This window comes from Pseudochaenichthys georgianus, chromosome 7, assembly GCF_902827115.2.
Source record: "Pseudochaenichthys georgianus chromosome 7, fPseGeo1.2, whole genome shotgun sequence".
Taxonomy (NCBI): Eukaryota; Metazoa; Chordata; class Actinopteri; order Perciformes; family Channichthyidae; genus Pseudochaenichthys; species Pseudochaenichthys georgianus.
This window is the reverse complement of record NC_047509.1, coordinates 28683737-28710343: the sequence shown is the minus strand read 5'-3', so window position 1 is coordinate 28710343 and position 26607 is coordinate 28683737. Positions and strand designations below refer to the sequence as shown.

General features: G+C 44.0%; 2 protein-coding genes and 1 long non-coding RNA gene across 5 annotated transcripts in view; 2 read left to right on the top strand and 1 right to left on the bottom strand.

Annotated features, from left to right (window-relative positions):
- Positions 1-20031, bottom strand: part of cep104 (centrosomal protein 104) — a 68817-nt gene extending 48786 nt beyond the window's left edge. For 2 of the 3 annotated variants that reach the window (XM_034086635.1, XM_034086636.2), the window contains exons 1-9: positions 19952-20031; positions 18662-18788; positions 18337-18510; positions 9908-10046; positions 9668-9730; positions 4739-4815; positions 4163-4331; positions 989-1144; positions 170-397 (exon numbers count right to left, since the gene is read on the bottom strand). In XM_034086635.1, the coding sequence (XP_033942526.1) occupies positions 170-397; positions 989-1144; positions 4163-4331; positions 4739-4815; positions 9668-9730; positions 9908-10046; positions 18337-18510; positions 18662-18774 (1119 nt within the window). In that variant the 5' untranslated portion in view covers positions 18775-18788; positions 19952-20031. The remainder of the gene's footprint in view (positions 1-169; positions 398-988; positions 1145-4162; positions 4332-4738; positions 4816-9667; positions 9731-9907; positions 10047-18336; positions 18511-18661; positions 18789-19951) is intronic. The other variant, XM_071203827.1, reaches the window with a different exon arrangement.
- Positions 10522-12518, top strand: LOC139434112 (uncharacterized). The gene is made up of 2 exons (XR_011643541.1): positions 10522-10566; positions 10692-12518. It is a non-coding gene; the product is annotated as an uncharacterized lncRNA (long non-coding RNA).
- Positions 20032-20725: 694 nt separating the features above from the next.
- Positions 20726-26166, top strand: lrrc47 (leucine rich repeat containing 47). Its single transcript, XM_034086824.2, has 7 exons — positions 20726-21329; positions 21924-22376; positions 22494-22610; positions 22729-22844; positions 23794-23896; positions 24072-24161; positions 25507-26166. Exons 1-7 carry the CDS (start codon positions 20760-20762, stop codon positions 25726-25728), a joined length of 1671 nt encoding a protein of 556 aa, XP_033942715.1. The 5' UTR covers positions 20726-20759; the 3' UTR covers positions 25729-26166.
- Positions 26167-26607: the final 441 nt, after the last annotated feature.

Here is a 26607-nt window from a genome sequence, read left to right as displayed (position 1 = left end):
AGACTGGAAAAGCTCATTTACAATGTCTTAAGGTTTATTCGTAAACCACTTTAGATTGTTGTTAAAATATGCAGTATAAATACAGCCTTTGATTGCCTGTGTGACAAGATGCTGCAGGTGTCAGACATGTTTTATGCTTTTATGATGCATTTCCTAAAGTGTCACTTACATCAATCCGGGGTACAGTAACGGGGGTACACGTTGAGTCAGATTGGTTGCTTGGCTTGGGAACAATAGTTTCCGCATCTAACTGTTGATTCTGAGGAGTGTCCTTTTTCTTCCCCTTCCTAAATATGTCGGTTGAAATGAGGGATTTTGTGGGAACTGAAGAGTGACCTGGAGAAGGCTGAAGGGAGGGAGGTTCCCGGGATGGAGAGGAATCTGCGACACGTGTGATCTGATCAAAAGGTAGAAGAAGATAAGATAGTACTTTATTGATCCCAATTTGGAAAATGTTTGTGTTGCAGCAGCGTAAAAAGACATGGCATTGTACAATACAAATTAAAAGACAAGAAATAAACAAGAAAGTAGAAAATTACGAATTAACAATAACAAGATATAAAGCAAGGTATTATATTTACATAAGTATGTGAGAGATGGAATATTAAATATTAAACTGAATATATAAATGTAAAATGTACAGTGTGATTTTATTCCAAGAGAAACTATGGAGCAGAGAGTTCTCTGCCAGCGAGAGGTGATTTGTTGTACAGTGTTATTGCAGTGGGCAGGAATGTTTTCCTTTATCTGTCCTTGTGACAGCGGAGCGTCAGCTGTCTGTTGGAGAAGGAGCTCCGCTGTCTGTCCAGCTGCAGGTGGAGAGGATGGGTGGGGTTATCCATGATGGACAACAGCCTGTTCAGTTACTAACTCAGTTTAGGCAGGATAAGTCATTATTTCCCCCATATTCCTTTATGTCTCTTCTTGTTCAACACCAACACCTTGAATACAAATATATTTATAAAACATATAAAACATGCTTACTTACTATTGACATGTCCAGCAGGTGGTGGACTTCCAGCTGCTGGTAGACGCTCGTCCTGTATTCCTCCATCATCTCCTTCTTCTTCTTGGCAAGATCATAGTCTTCCTTTTCGATTGCACATCGCTTCTCCACATCATAACGGGCCAAACGCTCCCCTACCTGGAAGAGTGCAGAACAAGGAGAGGCCTTCACTACACATTAAACCATGGATGTATAAAGGGAACTGGATACAGCATTAGAGGCGGGCCACATTCATTCCTATGAAAGTTGCTCTGAGTCTCACGCAAAAAATGACAGACCACACATTCCCAACTGAATAAAGTATTTTTGACCGAGAAGTTTTAGTACCACCGTTTGGCCTCTACAAAAAATTGCCTTTGTGCCTAGTGCTAGATTTAAACAGGTAAATATGAGAGCAGGCCTGTTGAGACTGCTCATGGTCTCATGATTGATGGATTTATGGCAGTTTGTGATTAAAAACATAACAATGTTGATCTTATTTCTAATGATTATTTTTGTTAAGACGAAGATTGTACTTATGGTTAATTGCTAAGATTTTGGACGGTAGTTATTGAAAATAAATGTAACGGTGCGATAAACACGAACAGTCACCAAGCCAAGCAATGCAATACCACGGAAACTGTTTCTACAGTTTATATTTAAGTGACGTTGGCCAAATAAGATAGAAAAAACACACCAGACCAGTTCTCTGCCTTTTGTCTACTCTTCTTTCCGTCAAGTGTTTCTTTAGATATCATGTAACGACAAAAAACATGCTAAGATCTTGGACGGTAGTTATTGAAAATAAATGTAACGGCGCGATAAACACGAACAGTCACAAGGTCAGACAGTTTGAAAGAAACCAAGTTAGTCACATGTATTTTAAAGAAAAAATTATTGCATTCCAGTTTACTTGCAAACTTCCTATGGGCTCAGAACAGTCTCATAATACACACATGCACACAGAATACAGACAAAAGTTTTACATATGTATTTTTGATCCTCACATATTTGTTTTCCGTTTAAAACCTCTGAACCTGCAAACACAAACCGCTTTCTGTGCACGGATCGCTGTGCATTCGTGTGTGGGTTTTTGAGACTCCCCTGACGGTCACCAGATTCGTACTTGTAATTTTTTCTATCTATAGCCAATCAGATGTCTCCTCAATTCTAAGCCAATCACATGAGCGCGCCCCCACGAGGGTATGATTTATTGCGTTCATGACGTAACACTTCATGTACGCATTTTGCGCAGTCCATGGAGCCTGCCTACAGGCGCTCCACTCTCAGTGCATTGCCACTTTCCGAACAAGAAATGCACGCAAATACAAGCTTTTATATTGTTAAGGTACAGTGCCACTTCCCGTGGGTGCAGCCTCGCTGCGGAGAAACGGTGGACCTCTGTCGCCTGTCAAAGCAACTTCAGATGGCCAGTCCGCCTCTGCCGGTACCAAGGTGGGTCTATCGGAGTGGCCCGACCGGCCCACTTCGGTACGTCCCGATAGCCAGTCCGCGACTGCTTCGGCACACAGTTTCGGCACACAGTTTCTCCAGTTTATATTTAAGAAACGTTGGCCGAATAAGATAGAAAAAACACACCAGACCAGTTCTCCGCCTTTTTTTGTCTAATCTTCTTTCCGTTATGCGTTTATTTCGATATCATGTAACGACAAAAACCATGCTAAGATCTTGGACGGTAGTTATTGAAAATAAATGTAACGGCGCGATAAACACGAAGATATCATGTGATGACAAAAACCATCCCATGAAATCCTGATGGTGCGATGACAAGGGATTTTCAGCATGACTACCTTGGCAACTGCCTTGAGTGAAATGTTAATATGCCATGCTAACAAGGTGCCAGTGTGTGTGTGTTATCTAGGTACAGAAAGGCTGGTGGTTGGGAGTTGGTGATACGCTAGTCGAGGACGGTCACTGCAGCTGTTGGGCTTATTAAGAATTCATGGTCAACATGGTAACGCTCTATACAAAGGAGGTCGGTGACAGGAATCTGAACAATGTTTAACCACTACTGTTACAAACAGTGGTGAAATCACACTGGATATCTGTAAAAAGAAATACAAGCCTCGCAAAGTTGAGATTTGCAAGAGAGGAATGATTATCAGTCGAAGTGAGCGGATGAAGATATCTGAAACCAAAATATTTCCTTACAAACTAAATGTCTTCTTTGTCTAAAGAGTAAAACAATCTGCCAAAAGCAAATAGAGATAACATGGTGTAAAAGAACAGCGGTGAAGGGAGTTTTTTTTAGATAGTTATGTTAAAGCAGCAAATCCAAAATAGAAGTAGGAGTTCTTGATTCAGAAAAATACAAGCAATCAGCTAAATTAACTTGATTTATGATAATAGAGTTCATAATGCCACAGGACCCCCTTCAGTGTTTATCTGTTTAATATTAGATTGGATTAAGATATATTTTTTTTTAATGTACACAATCCTGAAGCTACTGTAGTATGGTTGGTGTTTATGTCCACTATGTTCCATACTGTTGGATAGTATATTCTATAAAAAATCTATAATGTGAAATGAAATGATGATGTATTTTATGTTGAATCATATTCTGTTTTAACTATTATTTTTCCAAGAAATTCTTGCAAAAGTCAACTGACTTTTTCTGGAAAAGTATTTTGAGTAACCAGGGATATTAAGTAAATGTTTTGGTTGTGTGTTCACAAAGTATGTGTTTGTACTGAAACAAGGGCGCCATAACACAATACAACTGGCATAGCTCAATACTAAAGTCCAACCTTAAGATGTTGCTATGACATCATGTTATTTTCCTTCCCATGTTAAAATGGCAGCTTACAGTCCAGACAAATAATTATAAGTGATAAGTGAAAATTAAGCTTTGTGCCAAATCTTTAACAGAAGGGTTTTAAATGAACAGTTTTTACATTCTGTGAAATAAGCTTATTTGCTTTGTTGATCAAAAATACATGATAGGAATTGAGACCATGTCTGTGTGTTGAGTACATAGCAAGAATCAATGTTTTAACCAATGGGCTTAAATATGAATTGTTCTTTTGCAGACATTTAGTAACTCATTAAGACAGAATACATCCTGTTATTTGTAGAGCATACTGCCCACCATGTAAGCAAATATTTGGTGTCAATGTGTTGTAGCCACATGTGTCTACCTCCCAGCAGCAGTAGTACCTTTTGCAGGTCTGCGATGGCCTGCTTCAGATTCTTGGCCTGCTCGTATTTCTCCTGCCGGACCATGTCCTGCTTCTTCTGGTCCAGGAGTCTGATGATGTGGGCGACCTCTGGGTCCTGGTACATGTCGAAGGCCAGGTCATCCAAGGGGGAGATAGACTCACATTTACTGGACACAAAAACATTTGAAATAGTTTACAAAACAAAACCTTCAAACATTGATTTCTCTTCAATATAAATGTGGTCTTTCACTTGAGACAATGTCAGTGTAAAATGTGTCTCAGTTAAATGCGTATGTGCAAATCCTGATCAAAGGGAAAAAACACTAACCCAGACCCTGAGGTGAAGCATCCCTTGGGGGTTGATATATATATATTTTTTATTTTTTTAAAGGAAAAAGGAAAGAAAGGAGTATTTCGAAATATGTTTTCCTCCTCACACGGGCCGCCACCTGCATTGTCTTCAAATGCGTGTGACCTTGAATGCCTTGTTGGTTGTCTTCCAGACTAAATGGCTTTGTTGAAGGGTGTTATTGTCACAAGACAAAGAAAGCAGGGTTCAATGTCCTCGCCTCACCCCATGAAGGTCGTGTCCAAGGCGGATTCCAGCTGGGTACTGTTGAGGTAGTGTTCGATCAGCTGCTCTCGGCTTGGCTGGGGGTAAACAGATGGACAAATTAAACACACACATGCATATATACTCTTGTATTACTGTGCTCAGGAAGACCTGGTAATTGTCTCCTAATCTTGTTAGCTCTAAAGTGACCTTCAATTAAAACCCTAACCTTAAAGTAACCAAAACATTGCCATTTAAAAGTAAGACCTGTGAAAATGTGCGGACTTGAAAAACGTCAGTAACACAAGTGTACTCACACACACATGCATACATCAAAACCTAATTACTTATCTTTAATTCAAGGCTACGACCAAATATGGAGATTTTTAATACACTGTTTACACTGCTAACACCTGAAGTGTGAAGTGGACAATCGGTCAAAGAACAGGCTGTCTATGAATTACATAAGTCATGAAATCGGCATGTAATATGAGGAAGGACAAACGTCCTACACTTATCTAATCATAGTGCAGGATGTCGTTCTTTTTCCTGAAATACGAAGATAATATATCACCCAAGGGGATAAAATACATGATAATATGTTTGAATGTCACTATTAAATAAGATAGTGGAGCATTAGTATGAGGAGAATTTCATTATTCACATGACACAGATTAGATAACATGTTTTGGGGTCAGTTCACAAAAAGTAAAATATAGAAACGTTCTTAATACTTTATGCATCCACTCCAAAATAATTGTGTGAATATAATTGAATCTGCATTGTGCCCAGCATTCAAAAACATATGTTTATATTAAACACCAAAGTGTGTTTCCAGGAACTGGTAACTCTAGATAAATAGGCAGTTAACCGTTTTCTGTTACGAAGCACAAGCCGATATGAAAAGTGACAACGAAATGTATCCAGCATGAGAGGGTTATAACGTGGTCCATAATATTTCCAACCACCATTATTCTATAACACCTTAATTAGGGCAATCAAGTAGGAAACATATCAACTACCTCATTTCTTAGACGTCACAGTAGAAGAAGCACAGGTGTAAATTATGAAATATTGGCATTCATAAAGAGCCATCGTTAATGATATTAGTAACACCTGTGCTTTTTATTGTGATGATAAGTGAAAATAATGGCAAACCAGGTTGGAGAAAGCTCAAAATGTAAAATAATCAGATTTCGCTTTATCAGCATTTACTAAAGCCTGAAGATTGGCATTACTAATTGTATATTGACGGAACAGAGCAGATTGATAGTACTGTATAAGGGAGACTTAGCTGTACAATATGTAGTGTCCTGCCCTCAATCCAAATAAGAACAACAGATTGGTGGAGTTGTGTAAAGCATGGGATCATGAGTCTTTTCCACATTTGCAGTCAATGCAATAGGCTTCTTAAAGGTCCCATGACATGGCCATTTCTAATGATCATAATTCCATTGTTGAGGTCTACTAGAATAGGTTTACATTGTTCAATGTTCCGAAATCACATTGGTTTCTCATACAGCATCTCTGTATAGTATGTGTATTCACTATCTGTCCTAAACGGCTTGTTGGAGCTCCTGCCCCAACAAGAAAGGAACATCAGTGAGTATGTGTTACAATGGCGTTAGCAACCAGAAAATGACACCAGTAATGACAAACAGATGAGAATGCTGCGTGGGGTCTGGGTGCCGTGTTGGCGGGACGTTGCGGGGCTCCCTGTTCTGCCCTTTGGGGCTCGAGGAGCGGACAGTATGAGCTGAATTACTGGTGTCGTTTCCTGGTTGCTGCGTGGGGTCTGCGAGACAGCGAGACACCGCGGAACTCGGCCTGAGCACACACACACACTCACAGCCACCCCCATACTCAAAACACCTGGCCTGGACCCCGACGACCTCCAGAACCACCGGCCGATCTCCAACCTTCCCTTCCTAAGCAAAACTCTGGAAAGAGTGGTTGCCGGCCAACTCCATCTGTACATGTCCAACCATGAGCTCTATGACCCCTTCCAATCCGGCTTCAGACAGCAACACAGCACTGAGACCGCCCTCATCAAGATCACCAACGATCTCCTCATTGCTGCTGACTGGCCGCCTCAGCATCCTCATCCTCCTGGACCTCTCTGCAGCGTTTGACACCATCTCTCACAACATCCTCCTCACCCGCCTCTCAGACCTCCTAGGTGTCACTGGCACAGCGCTGTCTTGGTTCACATCCTACCTCCATAACAGGAAACAGTTTGTCTCCATCAATGGCTCAAATTCACCCCCGGCCCCAGTCCACCACGGTGTACCCCAGGGCTCTGTGCTTGGCCCCCTCCTGTTCACCATTTACATGCTCCCCCTCGGCCAGATCATCCGACATCATGGACTCAATTTCCACTGTTACGCTGATGATACCCAACTGTATCTCAGCACTACTCCATCTTCCCAGATCCCCCCTCAGTCTCTCATCAACTGCCTGCATGACATCAAAGCATGGATGTCGTCCAACTATCTCAAACTAAACAGCAGGAAAACAGAGCTCATGGTTGTAGCACCCAAGGCGCTGCTCCAGAAGGTTGGTGACTTCATCCTCGAGGTTGATGGTTGCTCCATCTCCCCATCTCCCGAAGCCCGCAACCTTGGCGTCATCCTTGACTCCACCCATTCCTTCCACTCCCACGTCAAGTCTGTGACCAAATCGTCCTTTTTCCATCTAAGGAACATTGCCAGACTCCGACCGTCACCCTCGGAGTCGGTTGCCGAAACCCTAGTCCATGCGTTTGTCACCTCCCGCTTGGACTACTGCAATGGTGTCCTGTTTGGGGTTCCCAACAAAACCCCGGACAGGCTTCAGTATGTTCAAAACTGTGCTACTAGGGTACTCACACATACAAAGCCATGGCAGCACATCACTCCCACCCTCATCCACCTCCCCTGGTTGCCGGTCAAGTCCAGCATAACATACAAAATCCTCCTCCTTACCTACAAGTCCCTCCATGCCCATGCCCCCCAGTACCTATCGGACATCCTTCGCGACCTTGGGTCTCATGAAAGGCGCTATATAAATCCAAGCTATTATTATTATTATTATGACCAGGAAGAAAAAATTGGCAAAAGAAAAATCTCCAACGAGGCGTTCTGGGGCAGCATAGACAGGTCTTTTCTGTGTTAGAGTTGTACTCGCTACAGGGTGTACTTTGAGGGTTTGTGACTTTGCAAACCGTTTACATGCAGAAAAAGCTACATAACGCACAAGGGGACGGGTAATAACCAGAAAAGCATGTCATGGGACCTTTAAGGTTGAGATTTGTTTGTTGTCAAATGTCAAGGAGGTTTTTATCGGGAGCAGAATTATCCACAGAGTTTCCTCCTCTCTATAACAAATAGAGCCAGAGATTAAAAAAGTAAAATACTGACCAAAACATTCGTGTTAAAATGGTCACGTTTAGCAGAATTTAAAAGCAGCAAGCTAACCACTAATGTTTGCTCAGCTTCCTTCATCCGGGGGGAAATGTATGGTTAAAAACAATTAATATCTCAAAAGTCTATTGTAAGAATGTTGCCTATACCTGGATCAAAATGCAATATATGATTCTGGCAAACAACCACATCGTTCAAAGGGGATATGTTGCTATTACCAATATCAAAAAGACTGTTAGCTCGATTGAAAGCAGGGATTTTTCAAATTAAAGATGTTTTTAATCAAATGTGAGTACACAATTTATATTGTATAACATAAGTCTGGTCGGTTTGAGTATATTTAAATTCAGAATCCTTTTTTTGGAGGCAATAACGGCAGCTTCAACATATCCACAATTGGAAAAAGCTTCCCTTACACTTTTGAATGGCTGTGTGAGTACCATGAACAAAATTCCATTCCCCTCCATTGCGTTTGACAAATGTGCGTGGCTTGATACCCCCTAGAGGTAAGGTAGAAGATACCTTTTTCTTAATAATTTAAATAACCAACACTTTTAAAATACAACAAGCTCCGCAGGACAAACACAACGTGCGCTCACAGAACAGATACAAGAGAACAAGATCTAGTCGACCCTCCAGGAGAGATCGCTGCTGCGGTGGAGGTGCTCAGAGTCGGATTAGCGGAGCAACAATGCACGGCCTGTTCACTGGAATCTGTGCGAGTGTGTGTTCGTGTCTCTCCGTGTCTGTGTGTGTGTGTGTGTTTTTGTGTTTTAAGGTGCTCTCTCTCCTCCAGAACCTGTCTGTCTGCAGAACTATCTGATTTCACCGGCTAACTAAAGGCCTCCTGTGTGATTACATACTATCCTGCCTTTGTGTCTCATTACTACATTCCTGACACATACACACACACACACACACACACACACACACACACACACACACACACACACACACACACACACACACACACACACACACACACACACACACACACACACACACACACACACACACACACACACACACACACACACACACACACACACACACACACACACACACACACACACACACACACACACACCATTCAGGTAAACACGTGTGCATATAGACATGCTTATATAGTGTATTCGGATCAGTAAATACAAATAAATACAACATAAACGTCCGATCAAAATAAATGTTGATCTATTATATCTATTTAATTCAGTACATCCTCCCCATATAAATATATCATGTTTAAAAAAAGGCAAATAGCATCATAATAGGAACATTGTTCAGAATCGAGCTTATAAAGGATACACAAATAATATACCTTATGTGACGAATTATTTCACCATTCGTGTTACCATTTTAAAAAGCCAAAGTTCAAACTGTCATAGTCCCCAGCAAATGGATGAAGACATCAATCAACTCACTCATTACTTAGTGACTGATGACAGACTGATGAGCATTTCTCCTAAAACCACAGCACAACAGCCCCATCTAATGCCGAGCAGATAGAAGTTCCGTGAAGGGTGACTGGGTGCAGAGAGTGCTCACTTACAATAGTGTTAAAAGCATTGCCATCCAAAGAATCTCCCACAACATTAATGGCCACCAAAGCAACCTGAAATCATAAATTCATGTGGTAGAACAGAACAAAATATATCAATGCATGTGACAAAAGGATGTGTTGGGAGGTTAATATGGTAAATACTTTACAGCATTTTAAAGGATAAGGTTGGTGATATTCTATATTTTTATTATAATCAAAAAATCATGTGAAAATGGTGTAACAGACTACCTGATTGTGATGATTGTATTGGTTGACATGGTTCCTGTGGAAGGTAATTCTCAGGTATGTTCCGATGGCGTCCACGTGGACTGACTTCAACTCTCGAGCTTTGAAACCCGTCTTCTCATTGTCCGACAAAGACACATACCTGTGGTGAGAGTACAGTGTTGCCTTTCAGTTAAAGTCCTCTGCTGATAAATACTAGACTTGAATGTACAAACAATTTTAATCTATCATGATATAGAATGCTGCAGGGATTATATTTGTTTGAAGGCCAGCCTGTAAGCATCACGCTGGTTCCTTTAACAAAATGCCAATGGGTTATTCACTTTGGATTTTGGTGGTTTTATTCAGCAATTTAATCTTCACAGAAGAACAGCACATTTCGGATATCTGAAGCATAAATGCAATTGCTAAAGTTAGATATAAACACTTTTTACTTCAATGCACTTGTTTAATACGTGCAGTCATATACAGGTTTTAGCACTTATTCCTGAAGCAATGTATACTGTAAATGAAGAGTTTATCGCCGGCCACTAGAGGGCAGCGTCACTGCTGTCGCTGCCCGGATATGCCGTGCTTTGACCCGGTAGTGCCTAGTGGCCATTTTAGTTCACATGTTGTTCATTCACTCCGCCTCGAGTTGAGACGTTCATCCACTCACTCATGTAAGACTGTTTCCACTACTGTTTAGTGTGTCTTTAATATATGTAATTGAATATATGTGTATTGGTCATGACATGCATGTATGTAATACTTTGTCAGCTTATCCTGCGGCATTGCTCTGTTTCAGGGTGTCGTCATATTTGTCATTAAAGTACCAAGACTGACATTGAGGAGTGTGTTTCTTCATGACGACACCATGGTCGTTGTTGGATGCCCTGTCCCCGGCTGCGAGTTCGAATCCCAAGACTTGTCTGAAGCACTCGTCATTGCTATATTGACGATTCATGGATTTAGCCACCAGCACGCAGCGCCTGTCATGGCCGCGCCAGCCCAGGCCCCAGCCCCTCACGGCCCGAGACTCGATCGGCCCAAAGTTGATGTGGGCGTGTCGATAGAGGAATGGAACGTGTTCATCCGCCGTTGGGACGTATTCCGCGCCGGCTCAGGCATAGGGGATGCGCAGGCCCCCTTCCAGCTGTTTCAGTGCGCTGGGCCTGTACTTGGAGACAGCCTGTTGAAAGCCGCCCCCGACGCCGCTTCCGGACCCTTGCCAGACCTAATCACCGTCATGCGTTCCCTAGCTGTCATCCCAGTCGCTACATGCGTCCTGCGCACCGAGCTACTTCAGTTCCGCCAGGAACGCGATGAGACATTCCGTGCATTCGCTGCCAGAGTGCGGGGTAAAGCAGAGACATGCGCATATAATGCCAGTGTGAGAAAAAGTTTTTAGAGAGTACTTGTCCATGGACAAGTGAGTTTGGCAATTTACTTGTCCGAATACATTTTTCACTTGTCCAGAATTGACAAAAATTGGGGCCACTGGAATCTTCTTCCTCATCGTATTTTTTACATTTTCCCACAGTTTTTACAACACCGCTAACGTAAGTGAGCGGAAACATTTTACTGCATCACACATAGGGTTGGATATCGTTTGGATTTTAACGATTCCGGTTCTGCTTTTCGATTCTGGTTATTTTCGGTTCTCGATTCCGGTTCTTTGAGAGGGTAAATCAGTCCCATGACAAACTGGGAGAAAAATATATTTATGAAAACATTAAGTCAAATCTGTATTCCTATTTACAAATCACTTCATACTGTTGAATTTCTTACGGTTATTGAATACAATTATATAAAAATAATCTCTGCATTGTTTAGTTAGTTCTAAGTGGTGCAGTTTGAGAATGTACAAAGACTCCAGCTCATTCAAAACTCTGCAGCTAGACTACTGACTAATACCAAAAGGAGGGAACACGTTAGTCCTGTCTTAGCTACTCTACACTGGCTTCCTGTAACTTTTAGAATTGATTTTAAGGTACTTCTCCTCATATACAAGGCTCTAAAAATGGACAAGGACCCAGCTACATTGCTGACTCTCTAATGAACTACACACCTGCCAGAACACTGCGATCATCAGATGCAGGTCTATTAGAGGTCACCAGAAAGAGTCATAAAAGAAGATCGGTGATGCAGCCTTTGTAAACTACGCCCCAAAACTGTGGAACATGTTACCCAACAATATTAGGGAAGCCAATACATTAGGCATTTTTAAAAGGCAGCTTAAAACCTATCTTTACCAAAGCATTTGACTGATTTTACACTATTATACTGCACTATTCTCTGTGATTGACATTGCACTATTTCTCTGTTTTATTCCCCATGTTTTTATTTTTAATTATTTTATCCCACTTTATGCTTTGCTCTTGCTGCTTGTTTTACACAGATGTTATGTCTTATTTTTTACTGATGTAAAGCACTTTGAACTGCAATCCCCTGTATGAAAGGTGCTATACAAATAAAGTTATTATTATTATTATTATTATATTTATAGCCTATAGGCCTAGCGCTTTTCTACAACTCAAAGACACTTGCACGCTTACACATGTCCTGCAATACACATGCTGCAGCTGCCCAGCTACTCACTGTTTGTAAAAGTTAATAAATAGTATAAATAGCATTTCAATAATGTACTTTCTATACCCTGCTTCATAAACAATACTGACATCCCTGTGCTCCTCCGAGCCTGGGGGTCCGGGGATGTGAGGACAGCGCGAGGACACAGACAGGGAGGCTGCTTCACTTCATAAAGGAAATGGTGGTCAATATTAACAACACAGGAGCTAAAACGCTTAATAACCTTCATTACGTGTTAGAGAGAGAACATAAGTTTGACAAAGATGAGGCTGTTAACGGGCAGCAGATCCGCTGTGTGTAGAAAGAGAGAGAGAGAGACGCTGAGCTGCACCGAGCAGCGATCAGCTGATACGGAGCATAGAGAGAGAGCTGCAGTCCGCGGGGCTCGGCCTCCTGTCCTCACAACTCTTATTAATCCCGGTACCGGACAATTGTTATTTGTTCCTACTCGGAACCGAGTTTTGCTTCCCAACCCTGCCACGGTGCTACACTTCCCGCCCCGCCCCCGTCTAACTGTACAGAAAGCGTTGAGATGCATTTCCTTAGGAATCGACAAGCAGAACCGAAACTAACATTTCTAAACGAACAATGGCGGACACGGACAATTTGCGAATGAGTTCTGCCTTTTGTAAACTGAATGTATCAATAATTTGTCAATAAATCGGGGCGAAAAACGTCACTTGTCCGCCGGACAAGTCAATTGAAAGATCTACTTGTCCGATATTGTAAATAACACGTCCCGGACGGTGGGACGTGTACTTTTTCGCACACTGAATGCGGTATGCGAGTGTGGAAAGGACGTGGACTATACCGACCACATCATCCGTGATGTTCTGCTCAATGGCATTTATGACTCGGACATACGCCGCGAGACGCTGGGGACACCTGAAGTCCTGGTTAAGCCAGTTAATGACGTAATTGCACTCATCGAGAACAGAGAGATGGCCCGTAACGCTCTCCCGTCGTCCTCCCTATCAGCCATGTCGTCATTCCGGCGCCTGAAGACGACTCCACAGACGAGCCCCGCCCGAGCCCTGCGGACGGGGCTAAACGTGCCTCGTGCCCGGAATGTAAGAGCGTCTTTAACGTCTTCACGGAGGGGCCTCACGGGTGGAATCCTAAGCCTCACCAGGTGTGCATCGGCTGCTATAGGGCCCGCCGACGACAGAGGCGTCAACAGCCGTCGTCCAACAGTCAACAGGCCGCCATGGGATTGGAGCCGGTCTCCCAGGTCTCATCGGTGCAAGCTGGGGCCCGCCCTGGCCGACGTCACAGGAGCCATCGCAGACGCCGCGCCCCTACGTCGCACGGATGTGTCAACAGGCAAGCACCTATCAGACTTGAGCACCACATCTTCTCCAAGGGCGAATGGAGACGGGCCAGGCTGAGAGACCACCCCCGAGCATTAATCACCATCTCGATGGACATGCCAGTCGGGCTGAGGGATGGCACCGGCAACCGGGGCTCGGCCGACGGAGCTTGGATATCCGCCGTCGCGGACACTGGCGCGCAGTCGGACCTTTGGTCGCTGGAGGAGTTCCTGGCCTGCGGTTTCTCGCAGGACGACCTGCGACCCGTCAGCCTCAGCCTGTCAGCCGCCAACCGCTCCCCTATATCCATCGAGGGGGCGTTCTTCGCTAGGCTCTCGACAACCTGCAGCGGGGGGCGTGTCACATCCTGCCGTTCCATGGTATATGTGAGCAGCTCGGTCCGGGCCATGTACCTCTCCTACGAGTCGTTGCTCAACCTCGGCCTCTTGCCCGTGAACTTCCCATCGGACGACGTTGCAGGGGGGCACAAGGGGGGCACAAGGACAGGCGTAGCCCTGTCCTTGTGGCTGACACGCCAGACCAGCCCTTGTCCGTCAAGGCGACGAGGTCAGCCAACGGCGACTGCGTGGGGCCAGGTGACCCCCGGGACGCCCAGTGCACATGTCCTCAGCGCACGGTCCCCCCGGCGCGCCCCGTAGCACTGCCGTTCCCTTGTAAGCCAGAGAACAATAACAGGATGAAAGATTGGCTACTCGGGAGATATGCCTCGTCAACGTTCAATACTTGCCCCCATCGAGCACTACCATGCATGGAGGGGCCACCTATCGAGATGCACGTGGACCCCGCAGCTACGCCTAGGGCATGTCACACCGCGGCTACAGTGCCTCTACACTGGCAGCGGAGGGTCCACGATGACCTACTGCGGGACAAAGCCCTTGGGGTCATTGAACGTGTGCCATACGGCGAGCCTGTGACGTGGTGCCATCGTATGGTAGTCACTCGGAAGCACGACGGTTCCCCACGCAGGACCGTGGACCTCTCCCCCCTTAACAAGTTCTGCCAACGTGAGACCTTCGCCACTGAGTCCCCGTTCCACCTTGCACGCCGCGTCCCGAAGGGCACCTGGAAGACCGTCACGGATGCCTGGAACGGCTACCACAGTGTCCCCCTGCGTGAGTCGGATCGCCACCTCACTACCTTCATCACACCCTTCGGCCGTTGGCGCTACACCAGGGCACCACAGGGTTTCCTGTCATCAGGGGATGGCTACAACCGTCGGTTTGATGCCGTCCTCTCGGACTATGAACGCAAGGAACGTTGCGTGGATGACACCATCCACTATGACACCGACCTGGAGCAACACTGGTGGAGGACCATCGACTTCCTGACGCGTGTCGGCCGGTCGGGAATCGTGTTGAACTCAGACAAGTTTCAGTTCGCGGAGAGCTGTGTCGATTTCGCTGGCTTCCGGGTGTCGGAATCTACCATCGAACCACTCCCGAAATACTTGGACGCCATCCGGGACTTCCCCACCCCTGGCTCCACGACGGACATCAGGAGTTGGTTCGGCCTTGTCAACCAGGTGGCCAACTACGCCCAGTTGCGTGACACGATGGTTCCATTTAAGCCGTTCCTCAGCCCACGCTGTGTGTTCCTATGGTCCCCGTTCTGGAGGAGGCCTTCCAGGCGTTCAAGCAAGCCATAATGGAGGCCATCCGTGAGGGCGTGGAGATCTAAGACATGCAGAAGCGTACCTGCCTCCGCCCTGACTGGTCCATGCGTGGCATTGGCTACTTCCTGCTCCAGCAACATTGTCACTGCTGTCCAGGTGGATGGAGGATCACCCTCGCGGGCTCGTGTTTCCTGTCCCCTGCGGAGCAGCGCTATGCGGCCGTCGAGGGAGAGGCCCTAGCTGTGGCCTGGGGTCTGGAACAGACGCGGTACTTCACGCAGGGGTCCGACAACCTCGTTGTGGTCACCGACCATAAGCCGTTGGTGAAGATCTTTGGCGACCGTACGCTGGAAGAGATCACAAACTCGCGTCTGTTTAGACTCAAGCAGCGCACCCTCACATGGCGCTTTGACATTGTGCATCTGCCTGGCAAGAGCAACTATGCCGCTGATGCCACGTCGAGGCATCCTTCCCCCTCGGGCTCAGCGAACGGCCTCTCATTGGGGCTGCCGAGCGGGCCTGACACTGTGGAGTCAGCACTCATGGCCTCCATCCGCGACGACGCACGGGAGCTCGGAGCCGTCTCTTGGCCCCTCCTCGCACGGGAGACAGCGGCTGACGGATGCCTCGGCCACCTCCTCCAACTCATCGAGCAGGAGGGTGGGATTGACGTAAATGACCCTGCCCTGGCGAGTCTGTCATCGGTCTGTGAGTCCATCTACGCACAGGACGGTGTCCTGCTCTATCGGGACCGCGTCGTGGTCCCCCCATCCCTCCGTGGGAGAGTCCTTCAGCATCTCCATGCCGCCCACCAGGGAACCTCAGCGATGGGGCAGCATGCCCGAGCCATAGTTTACTGGCCCGGGTTGTCCGGGGACATTCAGGCCACCAGGGACGGTTGTGCAGACTGCAACCACAATGCTCCGTCACAGGCGGCTACACCCCCCCTGCCGTCCTCACCCCCGTCCACGCCATTCGAGGCGGTGTTTGCTGACTTCTTCGACTACCTAGTTGTCGGGGACCGTCTCTCGGGCTGGGTAGATGTCCTGAGCTCTACGGCGGGTACTGCCCTGGGGGGCTCAGCTGGCCTGGTCCAACACCTCCGTTCATTCTTCGCCACCTTCGGCGTACCGGAGGAGCTCTCGAGCGACGGTGGTCCGGAATTCAAGGCAAGCCACACTGAGGACTTCCTCCGCTTATGGCACGTCAAACACCGTGTGTCGTCCGTTAGCTTCCCACAGTCGAATGGGAGGGCAGAAGTTGCGGTTAAGACCGCTAAGCGCCTCCTGATGTCCAACACCGGCCCGTCGGGCGGCCTTGATCAGGACCGCTTCCTGCGTGCTATGCTGCAGCTGCGAAACACGCCTGACCCCGACTGCAACCTCTCGCCAGTGCAGATCATCTTCGGCCACCCCCTTCGTGGCTCGCTCTCCTTCGTGGCTCGCTCTCCTTCGTGAACCGCCTCGAGAAGTTCTCGAACCCGCATATCCGCCTGCTATGGCGCGAGGCATGGGCGGCGAAGGAGGACGCCCTTCGGACCCGTATGTCCCTGGGGACTCAGTCAAGACCGCTCCGCCCATTGGCACTCGGCGAAAGGGTATTCCTCCAGAACCAGCAAGGCCCGAGCCCCCACAAATGGGACAGGTCAGGGATCGTGGTGGAGTCACCGGGACACGACCAGTATCGGATCAGGGTTGACGGTTCGGGACGTTTGACACTGCGCAACCGGCGCTTCCTCCGTGCCTATACGCCGGCCACACCCTGCGCCCGTGAGCAGCCGGCTGCGCCCTTGCCGCCGCCCGCTGCTCTGGACCATCAGCCCCCACCTATCCACCCGGGCTGGGCGACGCCCCAGGGGATCGCTCAGCGGCGGCTGTTGGACCCCGCGACTCGGCTATGGGCGCTTCCCCACCGGCACCTGCTGGTGAGGCATCCTCTGACCTCACCGTTCCTACAGGTGCCTTCCTGGGCGCACCGGTGCCGCAGTCGCTGCCGATGCTGCCCCAGCCTACTCGGCCAGGCCGCGTGAGGAGGCCGCCTGCACGTTACGAGCCCGAGTCCGGCAGCTGGATTTAGACCGTTAACCTATTCCGGCCCATAGTTTTCCGGTCTGGGGGGGGGTGAAGAGTTACTGCTGTCGCTGCCCGGATATGCCGTGCTTTGACCCGGTAGTGCCTAGCGGCCATTTTAGTTCACATGTTGTTCATTCACTCTGCTCGAGTTGAGACGTTCATCCACTCACTCATGTAAGACTGTTTCCACTACTGTTTAGTGTGTCTTTAATATATGTAATTGAATATATGTGTATTGGTCATGACATGCATATATGTAATACTTTGTCAGCTTATCCTGCGGCATTGCTCTGTTTCAGGGTGTCGTCATCTTTGTCATTAAAGTACCAAGACTGACATTGAGGAGTGTGTTTCTTCAGTAAAGATACTGTGGGATAATTCATACTAAACATCTAGCAGGGTACAATTTAAATATTTGGTATAACAGGCATTTATTTGCTAACGTGTATGTATTTTGATTCCAGGGCACATCCTTCAGGGATCTCGCAAATGATGGCTTTAAGAGTAGAACTGTCCCATCAACATCCACCTTTTGATATCTAACAGCAATATATTATTGAAACCAGATTATGGTTGCTTTTATTCAAATAAAAGCTTTAAAATTAAACAACATAATCCTAGATTACCAATTGCCTTTTGGGGATTCTACATGACTATTCAACAGAGCTTTTCTGCATGTACTGTACCTCCTTCCCGGTAAAGTTGATTAGATACAAAATTAGAACCAGATCAAAGTAACCAAGCTTAGTGTCTGAGCCTCATCCCTAGTGCCTGGACAACAATTATAGTAAAACTACCCTTTAAGGTAGAAGTAAAAATGTAGCCTATCCGAGTCTGCAGTCTCACCCGAGTCTGCGAAGCTGTCCAGGGAACCCTGAAGTGCCGGTTTCAGGCAGGGTGTCTCCAATGTGGAACTCCACCTTGGCTGGGATCAGGTACTGATGGGCCAGCAGCTGCAGTTTCCTCACCCTGCATCTCTCCACCAGCTGGAGGGTGATATGTTGAGTGTAGGGGCACAGCCTGCAGAAAATCGGATTTACACAAAGTTACATTTGTTTAAGAGGGTAGAAAAATACTAAAAACTGCCAATATTTTTGATGCTTTTCAGCTAAGAAAAACATGAATAAATGTGACATGCTTGTGAAAGTTAAGAGCTGTTTTATTAAAGTACCTGCTGGATCTCCAGCCATTGACTGTGGGTGCGTGGACCATGAGCTCCTTGGCACTGAAGTTGTCCTCATGACTTGAAGAGTTGACCACAATGAATCCTATCTTCCTGGGCATCCCTCTGGTGGACACTGAGAGAACACAAATAAGTATTTTTATTTATACAAGCAAAACATACATCTGATATTGAGGATGACTTTACAATTCAATTACTTAACCTACAGGCTTACAATGTGTGTTTAATAACATCTCCATTTTCTATAACAATGACATTATGCCTGGAGATGCTCTCGTAACAATAAGCGACAAGTTAATGGCAGGTTTTTATATTATATGTCTAGTTATGACCAAAAAACTAAATCCTCTTTATGTCTGGTTCACAAACCTCTTTTTAGTACCACCTGACATTTATTGTCTGGTCAGATGTTCAGTCCAGTTTAATTATTATTTGATCACATAGTTTCAGATTTAAATGTTTCCAATTTCAGACTGCATTTTATTCAAGCAGTGTTCTTGTATGGGTGCTTGAGCTAAACATTTGACAACTTAAGCCTATTTTTATCAGTGAAAAAAACAGTTGTGTAAGAACAAAATTGTATGTTTCTCGAGTATTACAATTATAGTTTAAAATATCAGTAACCACATACAGGTAGTGTATTCGTATCACTAGTACTGACAATTTACAAGACAATGTTTAATCAGTCACTTTAATTGACCAAACAATGCTGAGCAAACCTGTCAGCAATTACACATTCATTTTAAGAAATAATACAAACAATAAACTTATTTTAACCATACAAATATGTATTAACATTTGGTTTGTTAGTAATGCTAGCTGGTACGTTGTTCATCATGTTATGGTTCTGAGTGTGTGTCATTAGCTGTAAATAACGTTTTGCTAAATGCACGAGGCTTAAATATGTGTTGAAGGGTTTACTTGTGTCGCAGGAAATATTCAACTGCTAATTTACTGCATTTAGTTTGGGGTAGGGTTATCTGCAAAGGAAATAAACTATTCTGGGCAGAGCATACACAAAACCCCCTTGGTAGTAGGGGTAGGACAGAGAAGCCTTTATTGCTGACTGGAGCATGTTGGGCGGAGGGCATTAACGCTAGCTAACTGTTGACTACTGTATCAGCCAACATAGCTACTTTTACAGTAGCTGTATTCTAATGTGAACCGCTAAAATACAGAAATGGCCTGACAACTGTTGGTCGATGTAGACTATCTTTTTTGGGTGAACATTTGGGTGTAAATACAAGTTTTATTGCGTTTATTTCAAAGATATCTTACCACGAACATCACCGTAATGTTGACAGCTTGTAGTCCCATCGCATCTCCATAACCACCGGTGACAACAACCAGCGCGGACATGCGCAATGGTGTGGGACTGACGTCAGTCGCAATGGGTTGTGGTCAATGTGGTTTTACACGGTCGGAAATGTTTTTTTTTCATCACCCGTTAAATGTTAAATCCATGTTTATCGTAAATATCCGGTGTATGTATTGTGTTTCTGCCTACAAATTGAAACAATTATCATATGGATAATGTTTCAAAATGTATTTTAATATGCGTTTTTCAAACTTCTTCCAGGACCCCGGATGGGAAATAGCATCGTGTCATCGTGCCTGTTACAACAGGAAGTTGTCTACAAAATAAAGGCACAGCATGAAACATTAACTTTTACACACGTAAACTCCTATAATATAAATATTTAAAATCCAAATGTGTCACAGATCTGTATGTATCACTAATGAATAATTATTTAGAAATTATGTATTTACTTTCTTTTTTGTATGTGTTATGCTTAGTCTATTTTTGATTGTAGGCCTAGCCTGTGTAAATGTATGTTTTATGTTGTGTTTTTTCAGTCTAGACTCCAGAGGATGAACATCTTATATTTGTATTTTTTACCGTTCGTAAATTCATCTTGTGAATTAAAAAAGCTCTTATATCGTTATAAAATTACATTTCGATTTGACTAATTTTGTATGTATACCATACAATCAGTAAATCCCAAACATACACATTTATTTTGAAATATTAAAACGGATGTAGTGTTTTTTATTGTCTCTTCAACTAGTCTTAGCAGCAGCAAGCATGGATGACATCGAGCAATGGCCAGAAATAGAGAAAGTAGCGTTAGAGAAGAGACGTGAACTGGTTTTCCAGGGTGCAGCTTTCGATGAAAGGATTGCCTCAAACGGGGGGCTCTGCTCAGCTATCTACACCCTCAAACTGCTGAACTATCTGGAAGTTAGCCAGTGCCCGAGTTTGACAGAGATCCACGAGGACATCCAACATCTGACCAGCCTGCAGAGCCTCATCTTGTGCAGGAACAAGCTCGCCTCCTTCCCGAGTGTGGTCGGTCAGCTCAAGTCCCTGAAGGTCCTGGATATTTCAGCGAACAACCTGACTGTTTTACCCGAGGGGATCACTCAGTTGAAGGAGCTCAACACCCTCAATGTGAGCTGCAACAGCCTGGAGGTCCTGCCAGAGGGACTGAGCAAGTGCACCAGGCTCTCCACCATCAACATCTCCAAGAACAAGATCACTGCTTTCCCTGCTGATTTCTACTCTGAGAAACTGGACCTCCTCAGCATGCTGGTCGCCTATGACAACTCCATTGAACAGCTGAGTGGAGATGTTCACAAGCTAGCTGCTCTAAAGGTGGGCCGGATGCTATTGTTAGCTCGTATACACATATCATGTCATCTTTTAGGGGCTAATTGTGCTTCTGGGTGAATAAAATGTACGCCGAATTCAAATGAAGGTTTAACTTTGTGTAGGGTGTGTCTGGAATTATAGCTAACAAAGAGTCATATTTGCTTATATGCAATGCAGCCCAAACATTTTATTTTTTTGTCCAGAGTTTGGTCGGTAGCCTGCCATAAATGACTCATCTATTTCATGTTAATGCAGTAGGTCTGGATGATATGGAAAAAGGTTTAATAATAATGATTTCCCAAAATATTAAGCAATGTAATTTTAGAATAAAAATCACTTGTATATTTTTGGATAGAATGAAGTGGGTAAAGGCAAATAATACAAGTTAGGACAGTCTGGTAAGTACAAAAAACGACATACATTTGCTGTAATGCAGCCTTTAAGCTACCAACTTTTATACAATATTCTGAAATCTAAAATGTAAGAAGATATCTATTCTCATATCAAGATTTTGATATAATTATGATATTGTTTTTTCTTAACATAACATTAAACTTTTTCAGAGTTCAAAACTAAACGTTCGCCCTTTTTTTTCAGATGCTGGACCTCTCTAACAACAAGCTAAAGGAGATCCCACCCGAATTGAGCGACTGTGCCAAGCTTAAGGAGATCAACTTCAAAGGCAACAAGTTGAGTGACAAACGTCTGGAGAAGATGGTCAACGGCTGCCAGACCAAGTCCATTCTGGAGTACCTCAGAGGAAAAGGAAAGGGAAGACAGGGAGAGGAAGGAGCTGACGCGGAAGGGGGTCGCAAGGCGGACAAAGGTAAACGCCAGCAGAGGAAGAAGAAGGATAAGGGGGCAGAGGATGAGGTGGAGGAACTGAACAAGATGGTGGTGAAGGTTCTCCACGTTTCGGACACTCCTGAAGCACTCACGGTGACAGTGAGTTCAGAGGTGAAAGATGTCCGACCGTACTTGGTGTGCTGCATTGTCAGGGGCATGAACCTCCAATCTGGGAACGCTCTTAAACGATTCCTCGTTGCTCAGGTAAGATCAGACCCCTCACAAGGGTGTGCGCTTTGGACAATTGTCTTAGTTTAGCATGACTAATACAATAAGTGTGCTGTGTTGTCACCAAAAAAGTGTCACCTCTTGTTTTGCCAGACAAAGCTTCATGATGACTTATGTGGTAAAAGGACCATCGCGACCATTGCAACTCATGATGTGCAGCTTATTAAAGCTCCTCTGGTGTATGATGTCAAACCTCCTACACAGCTGAAGGTAGGCTAACGTAGATTCATGTCAATTTCAGTTCAGTTTCTTTGTGGTCAAATATAATTGTCACTGTAAAGCTCTCCAACAACATATCCATCTCACAAAAGACGGCATTGGTTTTTAGGTTGTTTCGCTGGGTCGGAAGGAGATGACGGCTGTGGAGCTGATAAGACAGCTTCAGCTGGAGGCTGACGAGCTGAGGAAGCAGAAGAAGAGGCAGAACGTCACCGGCCTGCACAAGTCAGTATTACTTCTGACTCTTCTCTTCTGTAGGAAAAAGTGTTGTTAAATATATTTTATTGGTTAACTACAAGCTTGAGTCAAGGGAAGAAAGTTTTGGTAAAAAAAAATGTTGAAAACCCATTAACTGTTATTTCAAAATAAAATACCTTATTCGTAACATTAAAGTTAAGGTAAGCAGTTTTATTTTTGGTGTTACTTTTTGTCATGGTGTAATGTAAGTCTAAGAAAGGCCATTACAATGAGGGAAGACTTCAAGATAATTTTCGGAAACAAAAGTTACTATAAGCTGTTCTATAAATAGAGAATGGCCTTCAGGCGATTGAAAAGTTGTTATTCCAGCATAGGCGTCAACTGCCAACACATTAAAGCAACCGAAAAAGGAAGACGTACTTAGATTATTATGAAACATTTTGCCCAAAATAACTGCCTACCTCAGCTTTAAAGTGGTTCACCAAACCTCTGTACAACGTGCTTGCTGCTGTAACACATGAGGGCAGTGTTACTATGTTGGACGACAGCTTAAGTTTGTTTTATTAAAACCTTTGTGTTGAATGAGCAATGAGTTGTAGGCTCATTTTAAGGCAACATCAGCCAACAATTCTGGCTGTAGTTATCAGTGTGGGATAAAAAAAAAAATGCTGAAACATTTTGAGATAATATTGATCAGTTGATCTTAATGATAATAATAGACATGACTGATTAATAACATTATGTAAACCGCTTTTATCAATCTTATTAATGCTTTAATTAAAGCCACTTGCTGTTGGTTTAAAAGACTATTCAGGATGCCGACACTCACTCAATGAAACCTGCAAATCAAAGAATCTTAAATCTAAAGGCTGAATTCAATGTAATCATTTCTTAAAAGCATATCACCTGCTATGTGTCTGTTACATTTGCTAAAGCCCTTTCATAATGCTGTCTCAACTATTTTGTGTTTTCACAGATACCTTCAGCTTCTGAAGGGAAAAGAAATGTATCCCTGCTTAGTGGATGCAGAAGGACATGTGATCTCTTTCCCACCTATAACTAACAGTGAGAAAACCAAGGTGTGTATGTCTATTTTGAAATCATAATTTGTACTTTCTCTAAAGACTTAAATAAGGTGTAAAATACATTAGCGGAGAAAACATAAAACCCCTTACACATGCCTCATGCCACATCGACCTGTAGCTTACAGTTTGTCTCTGTGGAGTTATATAATCAGCTGATTTGATTTTACAGATCAAGAAGACAACCAAGGAGTTGTTCTTGGAGGTGACAAGTGCAGCCAGCCTGCAGACCTGTAAAGATGTTATGGATGCTCTGATTGTGGTAAGTGTGGCAGTAATCCTACAATTGTTAACTTTCTTAAAAATCTAACAATACCAATATTAAATGTTGTTTTGCGAACATTTCGGTGTTTTAAATTGGAAAGTTTTTCGATAAATAAAAGGGCAGGCAACCTTAACGTAGCAATCTCATTTAAATTAAACTGTTAGCCATTATTGTCTATCTTACATTTGAGAATTTATAACTTGTAACTTTTTAGTAAAATCCTATTTTGCATGATTAAATGGTGACTGGACTACATCCTGAAAAAAGTACCCATGCAAATCGATTTTGGAAATGTGAATTGTTATAAATCTAGAAATGTTTTTTGTAATTGTGAACCAACAAATTAGTGGAATCTCTACATTGTTTAGCCCTTTTTTCTTTCTTTTTTCATTCTGTTCTGTATGCTACGGAGCCCTGGAGGGTTCATAGAGAGAAAAATAAATAAAACGTGACCACGTTTTACTTTCTCGTGTGTGTGTGTGTGTGTGTGTGTGTGTGTGTGTGTGTGTGTGTGTGTGTGTGTGTGTGTGTGTGTGTGTGTGTGTGTGTGTGTGTGTGTGTGTGTGTGTGTGTGTGTGTGTGTGTGTGTGTGTGTGTGTGTGTGTGTGTGTGTGTGTGTGTGTGTGTGTGTGAATAAAAGCAAGGATAATTGTGTGTTATTGGTGAGTAAATAACAGTGTGTTATTTTGAAAAGAATTACCAATTAGAAGGAACTTTTTTTTTTTTTTAAATACGAGGCTCTGAGCCCCATATATTTTCCTCACAGACGGCAACACTAAAGGTCTAAAATAAAGACCTAAATGAATATTTGGGATGTTTTTGCCTTTAGGTTCTCCCAATAAGTCCAAGTACAGAGGGTGACTTTGCTGTGAAAAAACACATTTCCACCAAAAACACGTTAGCATTCATGAAGTAATCTTTGTCATAACTAGCAAACTAAACATCATGTACATGTACTGCACAAATAATCAGAAATACCGAGATTAAGATTAAATGAATTTCTTTCACTTGGGAATACACATATAACTATGGAAAACCAGATTTGGGTAAATTACTGTTCGTGGTAATTCGAAAACAAATGCCGGTGGTGTCGGACACACACAAACACACAAATAAAACGTGGTCACGTTTTATTTATTTTTCTCTATGAACCCTCCAGGGCTCCGTAGTATGCCGTTCTGGCAATGTGAAAACAGTTATATTCAGGCAGACAGTATGAGAAAAATAATGATATTTCTGAAAATGAAAGCATGTAAACATGTTCTAGAAGAAACCTTTAATACAATTATGAAACAAAAGTTGAAATGTATCCTTTTAAAGTGCATTTCTGGTTTCATCACAGAAAATGGCGGAGTTGAACAAGTTCACGGCGGAGCATCAGGAGGAGGCGGGGTCAGACGGGGAAGGGGACGGCCCACAAGAGCCGGCAGGCAGCAGCGAGACCTCCAGCGAACTGATCGTCCAGCAGGTCCGCACGGTGGACCAGGACGGGAGCCTCAAGGTCGTCTACCCGTCCAAAACTGACCTCTGCAGCGCCATCAGCAACCTGACTATCGTTTGGTAGTCATTGCTGTGGATAACCTCTGATGTTCACACTCATTCACATGCTGCATGAAGTCATATTAACATGTAAACATTGTGGGACATTAAGGCTAAGGTTTGACAACATTACATCCTTTTTACTTCAGGAAGCACAGAAATCTGATCCATGATTGACGTGTTGCCTGTTGACGAATGTTTTTGATTTAAGCACAGCTTTTTGCTTTCACAAAAGCATGAACAATATGTCAACATTTGTGCAAATATCCAGATTTTTGTGTTATTTACAAAAATGAAGAAACGTTGTCTGTTGGTAAAAATATTTTTGTTCAATTAACATTGACTTTAACTTGGACTGGTGACTTGTGAGACCATTTGTTCACCTTGCAGTAAATATTGGCATTTTCCCTTTAAGCAGCAGCAAAGAATGTCTGACTTAGACTTAATAAAAATATACTCCTTCTTTCATTTCTTTTATTTCATATGCCACACACACACACACACACACACACACACACACATAGTGTTTGCTGTTTAGCTACAGATTCTGTAGGTCTGAGTGTTCTTGGTTTTGCCATTGTAGCTACAATATTACAGGAATATCAGTATGTTAAGAGGTTTATTGTTTGGAAGCTAATCCCGACGAAGGATCTGCGAAAGAACAGGAAAAATGATTTTAGACAAATACTTGAATATACTGATGGATAGCATAACAATGATTGCTTTTTTTTTTTAATTCTAATTTAGCAACTTTCTGTTGTAGCAGAAGTGTGGTAGCAACACTTTGTAGACATGTAAGATACTTACACAAGTGTAAGCCACCTCCAGGTACTTGTAAGTGCCGCCACAAGGGTCTCCAAACTCGGAATTGGTTGCACTGATAGTGCAGCGGTTTTTTCCATTG